The sequence below is a fragment of the Aquila chrysaetos genome, chromosome 1 (assembly GCF_900496995.4).
Source record: "Aquila chrysaetos chrysaetos chromosome 1, bAquChr1.4, whole genome shotgun sequence".
NCBI lineage: Eukaryota > Metazoa > Chordata > Aves > Accipitriformes > Accipitridae > Aquila > Aquila chrysaetos.
The window spans coordinates 39,837,112-39,856,019 of record NC_044004.1 but is presented as its reverse complement, the minus strand read 5'-3'; the positions used below and the strand labels follow the sequence as shown (position 1 = coordinate 39,856,019).

Sequence of the window (18,908 nt, the reverse complement as noted above, 5' to 3'; positions counted from 1 at the left end):
CATGGCCAAAGCCTTGGCCGCTGCTGAAGACTACACTGTTTAAGAGAGTTTGCACTATGATTACTGTAAGGGCTCACCTGATACCAAAGTGGTATGAATTTAACTTAAAATATTTTGAAAAAACAAGTTAGTTTTCCATCTCAGTCACTTCTTACTCTGGTTTGGTTTAAACAAACCTGAGTTGCTTAACACTAAAATAAACCTTGTTGCACACCAACTTACTTTAACACTTTTATTGGAAGGAATGTGCTGTTTATGTGAGAGCAAAATTTTGCTTTCTTCATATTTTGGTAATAGGCAAAGTAAATGATGTTGATGTTATGCAAAAAATATTTTTATTTTTCTATTTGACAGAATAATAACCATAAAACCCTCTAAATGTATATAATTTCAAGGTAATAATACAGTGGGAGATTGTCTAGAGTGTAGCTCTGAAATTTCGCTAACTGGCTGAAGCCTTGCTCATTTGCCAGAGTTGCTTTCATACGTATTTGCATTGCAATTGAGTGTTGTGATTGAAGCACTGGTACGCATATCTGTGCCTTGCAGGTAGGGCTCTGATAACAGTGAATGTACTGTTTGAAGGTTTCATCAGGTTCTGGGGACCTTGAGGTGCTAGTCAGGGGGACTTGACAGGCTGAGAAAAATGGGCTGACAGAAACTTAAGTTCAGCATTTGCAGGACTTGCAGAGTCCTGCACCTGGAACAGAATAATGTCATGCAATGGCACAGGCCTGGCTGCTGGTCAGATGGAAGATGGCTCCACAGAAAAAAAGGACCTAGGGTCCTATACCAGCTGAGTCCAAGTCCCTAGCGTGCCCTTCCAAGGAAGAGGACCAGCCCCATACTGGGCTGTGCTAACGACAGTGTGGCCAGCAGGCTGAGGAGAGTGATTCTTACCTCTGTTCAGCACTTGCAAGGCTGCATCAGGATTATTGTGTCTCATTTTTCAACTCCCCAGTAGGAAAATGATAATAACATACTAGAGTGAGTCCCCTGGTATGATTAACAGGCTAAAGCACATGATGCAGAAGGAGAAGCTGATAGAACTGGGGTGTTATTGCTCTCTTCAGCTACCTAAAAGGAAGGTATGGAGGAAACAGCTAGACTCTTGTCAGAGATGCACGATAGGATGAGAGGCAGCAGATGCAAGTGACAATAGGAGACATTTTGATTGGGTATTAGGAAAATTTTTCGACCAAAAGAATAGTCAAGGCCTGGAACATAGGCCAGAGAGATGGGAGTCTCCATCCCTGGAGCTACTCTGAAGTTGACTGGACAAGGCCCTGGGCTGCCCGACCTGAGTCAGTCCTGCTTTGAGCAGGTGTTTGGACCAGATAACCTGTAGAGGTCCCTTATAATTTCAGTGGAGTTTCATGTGCTAAGCAAGAGAAGGTTATTGCTTCAATCTCACAATTATCTTTTTCTTGTCCTCTAGTAGTGTCCCACCTGCTGCTCAACATCTTCTAAGATTAGACCTTCAACTAGTAGAAAGAGCGAAATATCTCTGTGGGCTCGGTGGAGGCTTTTCTGTAATATACAATGCCCCATGTGAAACACTGAAAGCATATTATTAGCATGGGTAGAAGCTCCAGCAAGAGGCATTTGGAGAAGGATGGAGGTCTGCAAATGGCAGAATTGACACTCTGACAAGTATTTAGCATCCAAACGCTATACCTGTTAGTTTGCATCAGCATGAAACTCTATTTGTGAATTCATGACTTGAAGGAAAAGGCATAAAATACCCTGATAAAAAAGATGTACTGTTTCAATTAGGAAAAGAATGAGCTAAGTTATAGCATTAGCAATAGTGACTGTCTGCTTCCTGGGTTAATAGTCTCATTGGTTTTGATAGAGCTGCTTAAGGAGAAAAGGTTTAATATTGTCCAAGTTGGAAAAGTACTTCACACAGCTACTTGCTGAATGTGTAGTGATGCTAGCACCAAAGTAGTAGCAATTCTCATTTAATCTTTGTCTGTATGTGTGTGTACTCATTTTCAGACTGCTACAAGTGAGAAGAGAACCTCTGGTCATGATTTTCTTATTGGACACGTTTACAGGGGTGTGGAGACATTGGGAAAGGAACTTTTTATGTATTTTGATCAGAAAGCTTTGAGGTAAGAGGCGAGAAAAAGGCTTCCTATGCATTCAGACTGTATGTATTGGAGGGGGTTGTCTTGTTCTTGCTAATGTCAGTTTCAGAGATTTGAAATCTAGTGTTGCAGAGAAACCTCTCAGCAGCCTCTCTGCAGTGCTGGAAATACTGGATATAGTCATATTTTCAGGTAATTTATTGCTTTATTCTTAGTCTAAGATTTCATGCAAAGGCATCTGAAAAGGACAGTTATTCCTTGAAATGCTTTGTTTCAAGCGGGACATTGCATTTTCTAGGGACAAAACTCAGAAGTGCATGCAGTTACAGTTACTTAATGTCTTCCACTACAAACTGTACTTGCAATTTCTTTTAGTTTTCCTTAAGAAATTTAGACTGAAATTCTGTACTTAATTTTTTAAGATTCAATTGCTCTGATAATAAACTCGTGTGAAAAAATTGCCAAACTTAAAATATTCAGTGTGTATACATTTATGCTGCCTTTCTTTCTTTCTTTAAACAATGTTAACAACTCCTTGGTTCAGAACTATAGTTTGAAATTTGGCAGGTGAATGGTTTAGGTATCATAAATAACTTAACGTTCTAGTGAAACCATGACTCCTAGACAAATGGTAAAACTGCAAAATCATTGTTTGTTCATGCTTTACAGAGCTCATTAGGGGTTTGTTGTCATGTTTAGGATTTTGTCATATGCTTTAACCCCTTGGATGTCTTGTACTAGCCACCAAGGTTGTATTTGGAATCAAGTTTGCTTTTTCTAGTTTGATGTGCTTCTGTACTGAAAAGTCAACTAAAAATAAATCTAACCGAATGCACAGTGTAATGGATTATTAAAAAATCTCCCCTCGTTCTTTATGGTAATTAGCATAGATTACATAAGTAAGCCCCTTATATTTAATAGGTAAGGCTTGCATTTAATGCTTTTCTCTTACCCTTCTACTTGCAACATAATTCTAATCTTTCTAAATCTTTAAAAGGGAAAACATCAGTTCTACATTGAGTGTAGTCTTTGTCACCTAGTGACTGATCTTGAACAAAGGTATCAGGTCGTGATTTTTGTTAATTTAGAACTGATAATATCAACAAATACCTTACAACTTGTTGACATATTTTGCCAGTGGCACTGTTGTTATAGGAAGGAGATGGAACTGAAAATGCTTGGCTGCGAGTACAACAGTTTATAGTGGCTGTGTTCTGGATAAATAAAGGCAGTGATATATTAGTAATTATCTGGGATGATATGCAGATTGATCTTTGGTAGCAGGGGCCTGCTGGTTATCAGATATAGTGCTATATGTTTATTTCTTCTAGTGTTAGAGAAATGCGACTAGTTTTACAAGCACGTACCAGTCTTTACATGACAATCGTACAAGTAACTGGTAGGACAGGACTGCATATGTGTTTAAAACTACTCATATTTGTGAAGGATGGGATTATTGTTCTAATCGGTTCCTCTTGCTTTGTATTGTGCTTTATTAAATAGAAATGGAGAAGAAAAAGCAGTTTTTAAAAAGAAAAAAAGTCAGTTATAAAGGAAGATAAAAAAAGGCAGGGGACATAACTGATACAGGTGTTAGCCTTTATTAAATGACTACTGCATGTATTACAAATTGATTGGATAAGCAAAGGAGTAAATTATACAGTAAGAAAACATTGTTTCAACAGATTGAATTACGTTATCAGAACAAAAAAGCTATTACTAAGGAATGTAAGTAAGCATTTTGCAAAAGTTCTCTTCAAGGAGATAGAATATGTGGCTAAATTCGAGTATGGAAAATATAATCCTTTGACCCTGAAAGATCTTAAACAATTCTTAAGCTTTCTAGCCAATGCAATAACTTATTGTACTTAATGAAAACAACCTTCAGTTATCATTTGATAATAAGCTTGAACATTTCATCAATTCATCAGTTATGGTTATATATGCATCTAGAAACCATATTTAAGAAGTCCCTTTAGTCATGTCACTTATTTGATTGGAAATGTTGTAGAAGTTACATACAGGAAAGGCACAGGAGGCAGAAGTTACTTATCTGATAATGAAGATCCTCATTCTCTTGTTTTAAAAAATGTATGTTGTGCATCTTAAAGATGTTGAGGGGAGGTAGAGGAAGGCTTCAGAAAATGCATCTCACAGCAGTCTAAGATTGGCTGCCAGGATTGTTATTGGGAGAGGAAATAAGGAATATACCTTCAGAGGATGTATTACTTCTTTATTAAAGTTAACTCTCAAACATAGGACTTTCTTGTCATGTACAGGTTCTGTATCTGTACATAGTTTCTCAACAAAACCAGCTTTTCTCGTCTGCTAAGATTACCTGTAAAAAGCTGGTAGTCATGCTGGAATAATGTTCATCAGACATGTCTTGTGAAAGACTAGGCCATGAAGGGTAATTAACTCATTTTATGCTCCTGGATTTTCTCAAGTGGGGAATGACTGCCTGGTGGGAGAAGATAACCTGGCCATGAAATTGTTTTACACAGTTTGGCTACTGCTTGCCTGACTTGCAAATGAGGAGGATGCTTCTGAACTGTTCCCATGTTGTGGATAGCAATTAGCAAATGAAGTTCAGTTCAGTATATTTACAACCCATGGTGGGCAGTAGAAGCTTTTTCTTAGAAGTACAAATGAGCAATGACACCTTCTGAAGAAATTAGTACTTCTACTTTTTGATGTCCATTTAAACAAGGATAATAAAGTCACTGAAAAAAATCAAGGGTTTTTTTTTGGATATCTGAGGATTTTTTTTTTTTTCAATTTTGCCTTGAAAGTCACTTAAATAATCAATGAAAGTTGAAAAACAAAAAATTCTATGATACTTGTGAGTTGTGCAGGAGAGACTTGCATGGACTGCATGTTTTGCCATGGAAATGATATGGTTATGTGAGAGGTTGTCCTGGGTTTAGTTTCTGTAGTGTGCTATTAATGTAAATTTGGAATGATAAATAGTTTAGAAAAGTTTCTGAAAATTGATAATGCACGTATGTTTTGGCATAACTGAAAATGGACAAAAATACTCTTAGGAAAGAGATAATTGTTGACTCCAAATCACTTAAAGGAAAGACATCCATTGTTATCATGGTTTAACCCCAGCCAGCAACTAAGTACCATGCAGCTGCTCACTCATTTCCCCTGGGAAATGAGCAGGATGGGGGAGAGAATCGGAGAAAAAAAAAGTAAAACTTGTGGGTTGAGATAAGAATGGCTTAATAGAACAGAAAAGAAGAAACTAACAATGATAATACTAATAAAACAACAATAGTAATAATAAAAGGATTGGAATATACAAATGATGCACAATGTAATTGCTCACCACCTGCTGATCAATGCCCAGTTAGTCCCCCAGCGGCGATCCCCGCCACCCCCACTCCCCCCAGTTTCTATACTAGATGTGACGTCACATGGTATGGAATATCCCTTTGGCCAGTTTGGGTCAGCTGCCTTGGCTGTGTCTTGTGCCAACTTCTTGTGCCCCTCCAGCCTTCTTGTTGGCTGGGCATCAGAAGCTGAAAAGTCCTTGACTTTAGTCTAAACACTACTTAGCAACAACTGAAAACATCAGTGTTACCAACATTCTTCTCATACCTAACTCAAAAACATAGCACTATACCAGCTACTAGGAAGACAATTAACTCTGTCCCAGCTGAAACCAGGACAACTGTCTTGACTGGAAGTTACATGCTGGTCCTTAGAACTTGATAATGTGAATTGTCACTGTTTTTTACATCTCCATATAATAGTTTGACTGTGCTGCTACTAATCTTTTATTTTTATGGGGTAAAATTTTTTAAATAAAAGCAGATCCTTACAATATTGTATAGCACTAAATAATTCTAAAACCTCACCATTTTACTTTAAAACAAAAAACTGTCAACTCCTTATTACTAGCTAACATTGAATAACAGAGCCTAGATTTAATTAGCATGGCTTTTTTATTTGTAATTAAAATGAGAAGATTTCTGTTTTGCCCTATTTCAGGACATCAAAGGCAATGAAACACATTGGAGTGAAATTTTGTAAATTTCTTAAGGCTTTTGAATGTAAATCTGTAGTGATGACTCAATTTTTTTTTTTTTTTTTTTTTTTTCCTAGTCATGAACTGACAAGTCACTAAGGTAGCTAATAGTTGTGATTCTTAATGCTCCTTTTAAACAGTATACTGGAGCTTGGTAAATGAAACCATCAGCTATTAATGTGAATGCTGTTTGTTTAAAAAGAACTTTCTGGAAGCGTTTAGTGCATTACTGTTTGGTTTAAAAAGAAATTTGACTAGGTTTAAAAAGAAATTTGACTAGTTAAGCCTGTGCAGTACTATTCATGGCGCTTGAGAATTAGAAATGGCTAATGAAAATAAAAGTGGCTGAAATAACTATATCACCTGAACTGATCTGTAAGACGACAGTTTTGGAAAGACACAGGTTTTTTTAAAATTGAAAAAAAATTAATGAATAAATGCTACAAGGAAGTTACATGAGGAGTTGACTTTAAGACTATGTGTTGTGGTTTAATCCCAGCCAGCAACTAAGCACCACACAGCCGCTCACTCACTCCCCCCCACCCAGTGGGATGGGGGAGAAAATCGGGGAAAAAAAGCAGCAAAACCCACGGGTTGAGATAAGAACAGTTTAATAGAACAGAAAAGAAGAAACTAATAATGATAATGATAACACTAATAAAATGACAACAGCAATAATGAAAGGATTGGAATGTACAAATGATGCGCAGTGCAATTGCTCACCACCCACCAACCGGCACCCAGCTAGTCCCCCAGCGGCGATTCCCCGCCCCCACTTCCCAGTTCCTAAACTAGATGGGACGTCCCATGGTATGGAATACCCTGTTGGCCAGTTTGGGTCAGCTGCCCTGGCTGTGTCCTGTGCCAGCTTCTTGTGCCCCTCCAGCTTTCTCGCTGGCTGGGTATGAGAAGCTGAAAAATCCTTGACATTAGTCTAAACACTACTAGCAACAACTGAAAACATCAGTGTTATCAACATTCTTCACATACTGAACTCAAAACATAGCACCGTACCAGCTACTAGGAAGACAGTTAACTCTATCCCAGCTGAAACTAGGACACTATGCTTAATGAAATGTTGTCTTAATTTATCTGTAAATATTTAAAATGCCTATGCTTCCTGAATTGTAACAAAGAGGGGTTAAAAGGAAATATACACCTGATGGTGTGTTTCTTTGGTCATTTGTGTAGTTTAATCTGTTAAATCTTTTTGTAGCTACAAAATAATTCACTTTTTCTGATATACAATGTATAGAAGTAGGACACTCCCTCTATCTTATGGGTTTTTTACAACTTGAATGTACCAGGTGAATTTGTAATAAATAAAATGTACGAGACCATAGTCAAATATGTCCTTTGCTTAAGTATACTAGCTCCCAGTAGAATATATTATAAAATGTAAGACCTTTTAAAGCGTTAGTGGTCTGTAAAAGGAATGTTTGAAAGAGTCTGTTCCACTCCTTTGCCATCTGTGCATTTTTCAGTTTATTTCTTTTATTAATTTTTAATTGACCTGCAGGTTTGGCCTTGGTTGTAGGTAAAGAAAAGCAGAAAACAACATATGGCAGATGTTAATTACTTTGTTTATGGTGTTATTGGAAGTAGCTTTGATATGATAACAGTGTTGGCAATATGGGGACTGAAATCTTTCTTTTCATACCAGGTGACTTCTGCCTGATCTAACAGAAAATTGTCTGGTATAGTAGCCTCATTTCTTTTAGTCTTCCGGAGGACTTGAGAACCTATGTTAGAAGACCCGCATGTCAAGTGAAAAAATTCTAAGTGCGATACACCAGAAAAGTGCGTTACTTTATACAGAAGTCAAACCTGATCATTATGAATTATGAAGACCACTGGAAAAACTGCTATGCTTTGGAGTGGCTTTGACTTGAGGAGGGTTCTTCTCTGGGAATTGAGCAGTACATAAGCAAGTAGCTTGTTGCTGTGTTACTCTTAATGATTAGAATTAATGTACTTGGTTAGGTAAGAATAGTTCATAACTTCAAAAAATAGACTAGTGTAATGTTTGGAAACATTGTTAAGATAAAATACCCATAAGAACTCTCTTTCTCTCCGAGGATTCACTTTGGTATGAGTGGTTCCATGCGCATTAATCCTGATGGAAGCAAAGACAGAAATGGAGCATTACCAGTTTTGGAGATACAGCTTGCAGAGGATACTGTTTGTTTTTTTGAGGTGACAGTAGAATATAGGTAAAGCAGAAACTAACCAAATTAAACACAGCTTGGTTTATTTCTTTTTATAACATTCTTTTAAGAACATAGTGAAAAATCACACACAAATTAAGTGCTTGGATGCCATCATAGACACAAACAAACCAAACTTTCTAAACACGTCTTATTTATTGGTATGGTAATTTATTTTGTCACTTTTTTTATCAGAGTTTACATACAGTTAAAGTAGTTCTATGCCATAGTCTCATTAGATAGTGTCAAGACTGGGTATGAAAGTTGGATTTAATTCCGTCCTTAGACCTGAATGCTGAATCCCATCGCTCCTTTAATTTCCATGCAAGTCTCACTTCTTTAACAAGACTAAGGACCTGCAAGGATTACTGGTTTCAAATTTTTATGCTCCAAAGGTTGTGTTTTTGTTTTCTTTTTGGAAGCAAATTGGTGTAATTGTTCTAGTTTATTTCTCACTGCTAATAAAAAGAACGTAGCAAGCTTGATTTTTAAAGCATTTGAGGCTCTTGGCTGAAAAGGAGTGTGTAAAATCAAGTAATGTATATAGGCATATTTAATATTACAAAATATAAAAGCTTATGTAAGCTTGAGACTTCTCATACTGTATTATTTTCAAACAATTATGCTTAACCTAATAGATAGATTTTCTTAAACTTGATTTTTTTTATTGTCATGTTGTAACTACTGGACCATGCAACCATACAGTTAGTTATGTTTGATGGTCTAAACACATGGTCTTTCCATGTTGGAAGTAGTTTTAAAGCAAGGACCTGGCAATTATTTTTCAAACTAATATGAACAAAAGGAGGATGATTTCTTGTATGTTGGACCAGATGCATGTTCCATGCATGTATCACTGACCTGTTTTTGGGAGGGGTTGCTAATGTAATTTCTGTGCCTCTTCCTGTCACTGGTATTTTCATGGTTTTTGTTATCTGCATATAATGTTCTATTATACTTTCATGGGTTGTTTTTAAAACCATACTGTTATATTAACATATAATTAAAATAAAAATAAATCTTAATGTATTTTTCTCTTCCAGAAATGCAGCTGAGAGTGAGCGGAAAGTGAGAATGATGGAAAGCTTGGATGTCTGTTCTCCAAAGTTTAGCTTCTTAAGAGCAGAAAGTGAGATTAAGCAGCAGAAAACCCGCATGTTGTGTGATGTGTTACTGGATCAAGCAGTATTACCTGGAGTGGGAAATATCATAAAAAATGAAGCGCTGTTTGACAGTGGTCTTCATCCAGCTGTTAAGGTGGGTGAAATGTCTCAAGATCGTTTTTAATGACACCAAAGTATTAAGAATGTAAATACATATTTATATAACATTTTGTGATCTTCTTACCTTTGTTTTATCATCTGTCATTTCTTAAATTATTCTAAGGCATTAAATTAATGTTTTATCATTATAACTGGAAATATTTGTCATGACATTCCTTGGAACCTGTTGCTGCTACTCCTGCCTCACAGAGTGGACATGTTTTGTGGGGCTAAGCCTTTTGTCTTACAACTTGAAACCTCCTCATTAGGGAATTCATTTAACTTTCAAATCCTGACTTTGTCTGGTATCCTATTGTGCTACCATTAAGTTGTCAGCCTATAAATAAAGGAATGTGAAGAGTGCTCAGGTTTTCTTTGTTCAGTTACTACCCAAAATAATTTATGTGGTAGAGCTGATTATTTCTGCAGCTGCTTCTTCCACTTCCTGTCCTGATAGCTGGCCTCATTTGCTTTTCCACCATTATTTACCATATTTTTTTGGTTAAGAACCTCAAGCATACATCTCCAAACTTTGGTTGAAAAGTCTGATGTTTGCAAAACAGATTGAGATTACATAGAAAGTAAAGGAAAACTGGTGAAGATAGTAACTGAAAGGTTTTTTTAAACATAGTATTTATGAAAGTTCTTCATAGGATCAGTCTGGATTTTAATTGTATCTGCAATGTGAGCTGACAGAGGAAAGAAAAATGTGTCTTAAAATTTTGAGTTCTTAACAAAAATGTATTTGGTTGATGTGTCTCTCTAATTGTGATGCCTTTGGCTCAAGTATTCTTCCTAAAGATGTCTCACAGCAAAGAGCCTCTGATGATGGATAGGTCATATCATAATCCATGAGGAAATTAAGAAGGAACTAAGAGTTGTTAACACCACGTGATTCCTGTGATCAGGAACTCTTAGGTCAATATAGAAGAAGGTAACTGAAATTTTTACCTCATGTTTTGCACAGATGAGGTAAAGTATATTGTTTGGTATTCACACAATGAGTTTGTGTAGTATAGAATGTGAAAATGTACTGTTTTGCTGAGATGATATATATAATGTGAAGTTAGAGAATTATCATAACACAAAGCAATGCAATTCCACTTCAGCTGAAGGTGTTCAAAGTGCCCTTGCATTACAGGTCTTTATACTCTTGTCCCTTAGCATCACAATATTATAAAAAAAAAAAAAAAAAAAAACATTCATGTCTGTCTTACAGGTTTGCCAACTGACAGATGACCACATACGTCACTTGGTGAAAATGACACGTGATTTTACCCTGCTTTTTTATAAGGTATTGACACATATTTCTGAGAAATATCCAAAACTTGACTCCGGCACGTTAGATGTATGTGATCATCCAGTGAAAACAGTAAAAAGAGGCAACAGGACAAGTGTTTCCATGAATAGGAATGTTGGTTTGTGTGCTCTTTATTAATTGTGAATTGTCAAATGACGGAAAGGTGAGGGAGTCTAGACTGTAAGAACGTGCACAGCTTGGCCCAGTTGCAGCAGAACGGTTTGACAGATGCTGCCTGAGGGCCAGTACAATTTTGCTGGGCACACACTGTAACGTCACTCTGAACATGTCAGAATTGATGTAGGTTAAGCACACACTTACATGGAAGTTAATGTAAAGGTCACTCTTCAAACTGGGAACTAGAGATTGCCCCAGGGAAGTATGAAGGTAATTCATGTGACTTCCTTTATGAAACTTGAAATATCAAGTATATTTATTTGACTAAATAGAATCTAACTTCTAACAACTTTTTTTTTTTCCTAACTGAAACGACTTTTTTGGTTGCTAAAGTGAAATAAGTTCCAGCTTTTCCCTACTGCCACAACTTCAGTAGAATTTCATTTCTTCCCCTGTAAACTCTGTAATTCCTAGTTGCTCTTTAACTTTCCAAAATAGAAAAAAAGAGAATTTGACCTAATTCTTGTATGGTTTTCTTCTTTAAGCTGCATGCAGAGCAATGAACAGCAGCAGTGAAATTCTTGTCTGTTTCTCTTGGTATTCATGAAAGTCAAGGAGCTAGTGCTGCTAAAAATTCTTTTTTTGGTAGGCTAGGAGGAGGGCACCTAACCTTCCTAATACAGTCTTTCAATCATAAAAGCTAAAAATGTCATTTGTTTAATAGTGTGCTTAAATGTCTGCTTTCCCCCAACCACTGAAGTGTAGTTTAGTCTGTTGGCTAGGGAAATCTTTTCATTCTCCAAACTTCATAGTGAAGACTACCAATAAAGAGATAGCATCCAGTTCTGCAACAACTATAATACTAGGAAATTTAAATGTGTCACAGGCTTTTAGACTGACAATAAACAAACAACTTAAACTTTCTGTAGCTCAGTTTAGCCATTTTCAAAACTTGTATAATCTATGCTTAGCAAGTATTCACCAGTCAAGTGCTTTTAAAGGAGAGCTAGCCCCCTGCCCCAAGTCTCTAAGATAAAAACAAAACAAAAATAGGTTAGTAAGAGGGGTAGTGCTTGATCATTTTTTATAGACTTATAGAATAGTTTGTAATAATCATACTGTATCATTTGTAGTAACACCTTACAGAGGCAAAGATGAGGAATCTTGTTTGCGTAAAAAGCTGTTGCTTTTGTTTGGTTTTTAAGTAACTGGATAGGAGGAAACTACTAATAAACTAAGAAATGTTATGTTACTAAGAAAGTAACTGTAAACCTTGAGGAGGAATCTTGAGGAGAAAGCAAGCTCCTTGTGAATATTCATGCAAATATATATTAGTAATTCCTTCTGATTGAATTACTAGATTGTACCAGCAAAGGCATTCTCATTCAGCAAGGCTGACGAATAAGAGCACAGCAGAAGCAAATATACTGTGCTCAAAGACACCTGTATTCTGGGAGAACTCCAAGGGTCTTCATGCATTATGGAGCTAGAGCTATTGAACCCTGCCAGAGCTGGGCTAGTGTTGCTGGGCCAGCTGTGGTATCATTTGAACTGTGCCCAAGGAACTGTGATTGTAGTGCAGAAACTCATGTGGCTCTGCAGAGTTGGCTGCATCTCTACTGTGCTTTTCTTGTTTTTTGTTTTTTTCTTGTTTTTCTGCTGGTTTTAGCTGGGGTATGTCTATGATGATTCCATGTGAATTGTCTCATGAAATGTGCCTGCTTGTCAGTTAATTTTCTTCATAGTAGCTGGTGTGAGGCTATGTTTTGGATTTGTGCTGAAAACAGTGTTGATAACACAGGGATGTTTTCGTTACTGCTGAGCAGTGCTTACACAGAGCCAAGGCCTTTTCTGCTTCTCACCCCACCCCACCAGTGAGTAGGCTGGGGGGGCACAAGAAGTTGGGAGGGGACACAGCTGGGACAGCTTACCTCAACTGACCAAAGGGATATTCCATATTGTATGATGTCATGTTCAGCATATAAGCTGGGGGAAGAAGAAGGAAGGGGGGGATGTTTGGAGTGATGGCGTTTGTCTTCCCAAGTAACCATTACACATGATGGAGCCCTGCTTTTCTGGGGATGGCTGAACACCTGCCTGCCCATGGGAAGTGGTGAATGAATTCCTTGTTTTGCTTTGCTTGCGTGCATGGCTTTTGCTTTTCCTATTAAACTGCCTTTATCTGAACTCACAAGTTCTCACTTTTACTCTTCTGATTCTCTCCCCCATCCCGCTGCAGGGGGAGGAGTGAGTAAGTGGCTGTGTGGGGCTTAGTTGCTGGCTGGGGTTAAATCACGACACCCAGATTGTAGCATCGGGTCTGAGCTGGCTCTGCAGTGTGTTTTTTGGTTCTTTTTGGGGTGAGGGAAGGTGGTGTTGGTTTTGTAGTTTATGTTTGTTTTATTATTGTTTTCTGTGCTGCATTGATTGGAGCTCATCAGCTCTTTAAGAACACTCCTGCAGGTGCCAGGTCAAAGATGACTGGTGCCAAATCAGAGCTAGCTGGTCCAGCTGAACTCAGGGAGTCCCTAGCACGTATTTGCTTGCACTATGCTAGCATGTTTTTTTTGTTGTCTTTTATTTCATTATGAGGAGAATTCCAGACACTGTTACACCTGATTTAAAATCAATTCTTTTCATAAAAGAATATGAAATACAGATGATAGCCTTTATGAGTGTGCCTTAAATATCTTTATGTAGTCATTGAGCCATCAGTTTAAGTAGGGTTTTTTATTTTTGCTTCAGCTGAACTGTAGAAGGACTGACATAAAATTTATACTGGGTCTCTAACTTGGTTTTTAAACATGTTCTGTTTTAGTGCCGCAAAACCGGGTCTATGCTCTACAAACACTACAAAGTATACAAGCGCCCAGCCTGTGGTCAGTGCAATGGGAAGATTACTGTGTGTCGTTTAGGAGAAAGTAACAGAATGACTTACTTCTGCTCTCAATGTCAAAAGGCGGATCTCCAGCTCGTCAATGTTAGGTATGATGGTAACTTTTGTAACACTTTTAAGCATCAAAGTGCTTAAGAACCTCAATGAGCTGTTACAGTAAGAGGACATCACTTCTCAAATAGAATGGATCCTTGTGCATTTTATATCTAAATTCACTTGACTTTGCACAAGCTTTGATTCGTTGATACTATTTCCTTCAAAGGCCCCGTCTATTACGAAACAGCTATTACTCTAATCAAATGTAGGAATTATAAAACAATTCAGAGTACTCAGAATTATTCACTGCTGCTGGAAAAATTGCCCCTTGTTCTTGCTGTTACAAATATAATAGGCTTGGATGTTTACACACAACTAAGTTGAATGGCATACGGAAGGTAGGAATATGTGTCTATTTGTTTTCATAGGATAGCCCCTTCAGTCCTGGAATATCTAGATAGCTATGCATCTATGCATAAAAAAATCTATGCAATTTTTTTGTGGCTGTAGAGTTACACTGAGGATAACTAAAACTTCAGTAAATTCAGAGTGCAGCAAATATTGTAGGGCTTAGGACTTTTCCTCCTTAATGGATTTGGAAAGCTTTTACTACAGGTGTGCCACAGAGACACTTTCAGCTCCAACATAAATTGTGCTAGCAGCAGCTTTCCTCCTTTTATTTTAGAAAAGCACAAAATGTGTTTGATGTCACAAAGGGTCAAAAGGTAAAAGTTCCAAAAGCACCTTATTCACTCTTACATACCTAAGTTATTCTTGAAAATTTTCATCTGAGGTTTCAGAATCTTGCCTTTTTATACTAAGTTCTGTCAATCTAACAAAAGATACTGCTTTGCTTTGCAAACTTTGCCTTCATTAGTGTGTGTGTGTTTGTGTGTATATATATTTTTAGAGAAGATTTACAGAACATGCAAGTCCCTCTCCCACCTCCAACCTTCTTTCAAGATTCAGATGGCCAAAGGGATTTTGGTTAAAGCTTAAAAATTGCCTTTGAGTACAGATGAAATATAGAAAATTCCAGCATCGAAGATAAATATTTCACATGCTGATAATCCCAATCTGCTGTATTTTCAGAAAGTAATAATGACAAATGTTTTGCAGAAGGGTAGGAAGACGGCAGTGTTCTGTTGAGTCAGATAACTAGCAAATGATGCAAGGAAAAAAACCAAAAAACTCTTTCTCTCCCTGTTCTAGAACAAGTAGTGGTTTGGTTTTGTTGTTGTTGTTGTTTTTAAACAAATAATTAAACAGTGGTATATTTCAGTGAAAAACATGGTAATGGTAGCTATAAAATAAAAAGGTCCTTTCTTGTGCTGTTCTCATCCTAATGTGTTCTACTGCTCTATTTTCTATTATGCAGTAACTGTTACCAAATGGAAGTATGTGTAGCTCAAGTAGTTTATCTGCCATTCCAAGCTTTTCACATTTGAAGACTGAAAGAAGCCATGTGATCAGATTGAGATGCTACAGATCATAAACTGTAGAATTTAACCCAGTAGTTCTTGGGTCAAGTCAAGTAGCTTATGATTTTGCTCAGCTGAAAAAATTAAGAAAATATCCATTATAAGTTTACCTCATCAAACTCAAATGTACCTTAAATATTAAAAATATACTTTTCCCCCCATATTTCATGCTCCAAAATGGGGAGGTGGGGGGAATGACAAGACAGATGGACCGGGGGAATGACATGGAATTACACTCCAAAACATGACATGCTGAATATATTCAGTTTAGTAATATATTTTTAATAGCTGAGTAGAAAAACTCATCTAATAATGTCAAAATACCCATTTTTAACATTTCCAGTTTGTCTGCTTTGTTATCGAGCTACAGTATTTTGGTGAATGCTACTGTAATGTCTGTTCTACCTCTTGACAGCACAGGATCTCTTGTATGTCAACAGTTCTCATTATCCTCCTTAGTTTTCCTGTTGTGTAAAACGTGGTAGGTAGTGGATATCCCTACCATTATCTTAGAAATCTAGCCTGTTAAGGAGAGCGATAATTATGGAATAAATGATAGGTGTAAGGAGTATCACAACAGTTCCCAAGTACAGCATTTGCATTATTAATTGAAGTTTTTAAATTCTTAGTATTAAAAAAAAGTGTCCAAAAAGTGCATTCGCAAAAACTATGGAGAAAAACACCTGATGACTTATCAACCATAGTACTTAAAAATTTACATACATATCTTACTGAACAGGTAAGTTCAAGTTACATTTAACATGCTAACCATGTTTGGATACTATAATAAAATTAGTCCTTGGTAACATGTAGTGACTGTAAAATAGTAACTATGATTCTAAATCAGTGTATTGATGTAGGAGGTATTATAATTTACAGAAAAATAAATATAATTAAATCTATAGATGTGGCTGGAGTACAGCTTTGGCTCACCAGTCACAGCTAGGACATTCCTGAGCTCTTTCTGATGAAGAAAAAAAAAAAAAAAAGCACCAAAAAAAAAAGGAAAAGAAAATCCTTAATTCTGAACAGGCTTCTAAATGTTAAAAGGCTTTCCAGCAAATGGTGACACACAAGAAAGACTTTCTAACTTTTAAGGTTTTCAGTTCTGTTGGCTGCTATGATAACAAAGTGGTCTAATGTGTACCATTTAAATGAGAGCAAAAAAATTTGTTTGCTAGATTGTGTGACTTTCTGTAGTTTGGCTTCTGAACAGTTCTTCATCCAGTAATGTATCAGTAAGCATTCTGTACGAGGGATGGGAGAAAAGTGCTGAAACAGTCTCCCTTTGTCACCAAGTTTCTTGCTGCAGTACTCGAAAATGGTAGGGAATTTGAGAGAGGCCAGGGCATTGTGCTGGAGAGTACATCAGATAATTACTAACATTCTGTCCATTTTGTTTAAATATTTTTTATTTGTATTACTTCTGCAGCATTGGGAAAGATTTGCCCTTGAGTTAAACAACAAAAAAAAAAAAATCAAACTCAACCATGACATGCTGTCCAAGCTATGATAGGCAGGCATAACACTGTGTACTACTTGTTCTGTAGCCCTGTGCCTCCCTGCACATAGTGGTGTAAGGCAATTTGTAGAAGAAACGTCACAAAAGACTAACATCATTCTTTTTTTTCCACAGCAAACTGCCAACTAGAAATAGCCTAATTGGCTGGGCATATGGCAGGGGGTCATGTTCTAATGAACATGTAGCTCAGAAATCTGAAGAGGAGTGGACGTGTATGTGCTGTACCCTAATAAACAATCCTTCTGCTGAAATTTGTGATGCCTGTTTGACTTCAAGGCCTGAAGGTATTGAAAGGTTGTCTGGAACCTATACTGGGAAAGGGAGGAGGACTGTGGTTTTGATGCAGTTTTTAGAACTGTAGAAGTGTCTCATTGTGAATTGTATTTATATAACTTTAGCTAACTTAAAGTCAGATTTTGGGGAAATCTTACACAGACAATCATGGAAACTGTCTTGTCTTAAACCCCAAAAGTCTCTTGTATTCCAGCTTTCTGGGCAGGTGGGATTCTATAGACATGCATCTGCAGTAACCCTTTGTTTTTATTGGGGCAAGGAGTGAGACAAAATGCCATTCTTTCCACTCCTTAAAATCACTAGAAGCTTGCAGCATATGCCTGATGGAGAAATCTCCAGGGGGCAGAAAAGTAATTATCATTCTTTCATGTGAACAAAAGCAGTATATTTTGGTACCCTTTCCAAAAGGATGTCGGGTTTCTCAGGGGCTAGGTTTTTTTTCTCTGAGTTCAGAGTAAGGATGATTCTGGACTTCTCACCTAAATTTATTGTTTGTCTCTTGCTGGAGCTTTTAATGCTGCTATCTAGATCTGGTGGGCAGAAGCAGCTGTGAATGAGACCTAGAAAGGGACAGGAAGATAGAATGAGTAACATGCTAGCTTCTCTCCAGGTTTCTGTATGGAAATTTAGATGTTAAGAAGGGATGAGTGAGGTAATGGACAGACTTTCCACCAAGACCTGTTTTCTTTGTGAAGAGGAGCTTTGTATTCTTTTTCACTTTCTGTAGAAAAAGTGAGTAAATTACTCTGGAGGGATTTACAGGAAGTTATTGTGATCAAGACTGTTGCTCTGAAACATTTTGAATTGCTACATATATTCCAAGAAACAAAAGTCTAGAGGTTTGCATTTGTGTGGCTTTTCAGGGAGAAAGCGAATTCTATAAGAATTCCATATTGAAACTTTGCTACCTCAAAAACTAATACCCATTTCACATTATGTAGTGAATTATTCAATGAAGTGACTGAAATCTGCATACTACAACTTATTTCTTTATTTTACTAGTTCCAGTGCTGCAAAACTGAAAGAAAAGATATTTGTAAACAATATACAGGCTTTATGTATCTGAGAAGAATTAATGTTTTTATATGGGTTCCAGGACCTATTGTTAAAAGTTCACTGAATTTAACTATATGACTCAAAGTATATATGCTGAAATCAGAATCAAAGATCACATTCCCATAGCTTTTAATGGTACTTTGAGCCATGCTTTCCAAACTGCCTCCGAATTCCCAGCCAGTGAAGTAGTGACTTTGTGGTACTGATCTTGGTTCTTATAAAATAAGTTCTAATGTTTTTAAAAGTATTGCTTCATTCTAGTTTTTCCTTTTATGAATGGGGTGATGTGTGTGAAACTCTTACTTTACACTATCTAAAGTCCATTTCTTCAGGCCAGAAATCAATAAAAGTATGACTTTGTGCCTTACATGACACTTGTTGCCAGCAGAGGCTAATCTTGCGTAATTCTCCTGCAAAATCAGCACCGGAAACCTGGAAGTTTTAATCTGTCCACAGACTCAGATTTACCAACTAACATTTATCCTGGAATTAATACTGTCAGCTGGACCTTAAAATATGTAACAGCATGTGCACAAATGTTTTACTTTGTAACAAAATACCGTTCCTTTTCCTGTAATTCTAAGTTTCACTTGTTTAGCTGTATGCCA

The 18,908-nt window shown here is 37.0% G+C and overlaps 1 protein-coding gene across 8 annotated transcripts in view; it reads left to right on the top strand.

Annotated features, from left to right (window-relative positions):
* The window catches only part of NEIL3 (nei like DNA glycosylase 3), a 32,219-nt gene that overhangs the window by 2,069 nt on the left and 11,242 nt on the right, over nucleotides 1–18,908 (top strand). For 6 of the 8 annotated variants that reach the window (XM_041123094.1, XM_030016957.2, XM_030016931.2 and 3 more), the window contains 6 exons: nucleotides 2,002–2,117; nucleotides 8,208–8,342; nucleotides 9,380–9,593; nucleotides 10,818–10,892; nucleotides 13,834–14,000; nucleotides 17,065–17,234. In XM_041123094.1, coding sequence (XP_040979028.1) covers nucleotides 2,002–2,117; nucleotides 8,208–8,342; nucleotides 9,380–9,593; nucleotides 10,818–10,892; nucleotides 13,834–14,000; nucleotides 17,065–17,234 — 877 coding nt within the window. The remainder of the gene's footprint in view (nucleotides 1–2,001; nucleotides 2,118–8,207; nucleotides 8,343–9,379; nucleotides 9,594–10,817; nucleotides 10,893–13,833; nucleotides 14,001–17,064; nucleotides 17,235–18,908) is intronic. The other 2 variants (XM_030016941.2, XM_030016948.2) reach the window with 2 other exon arrangements.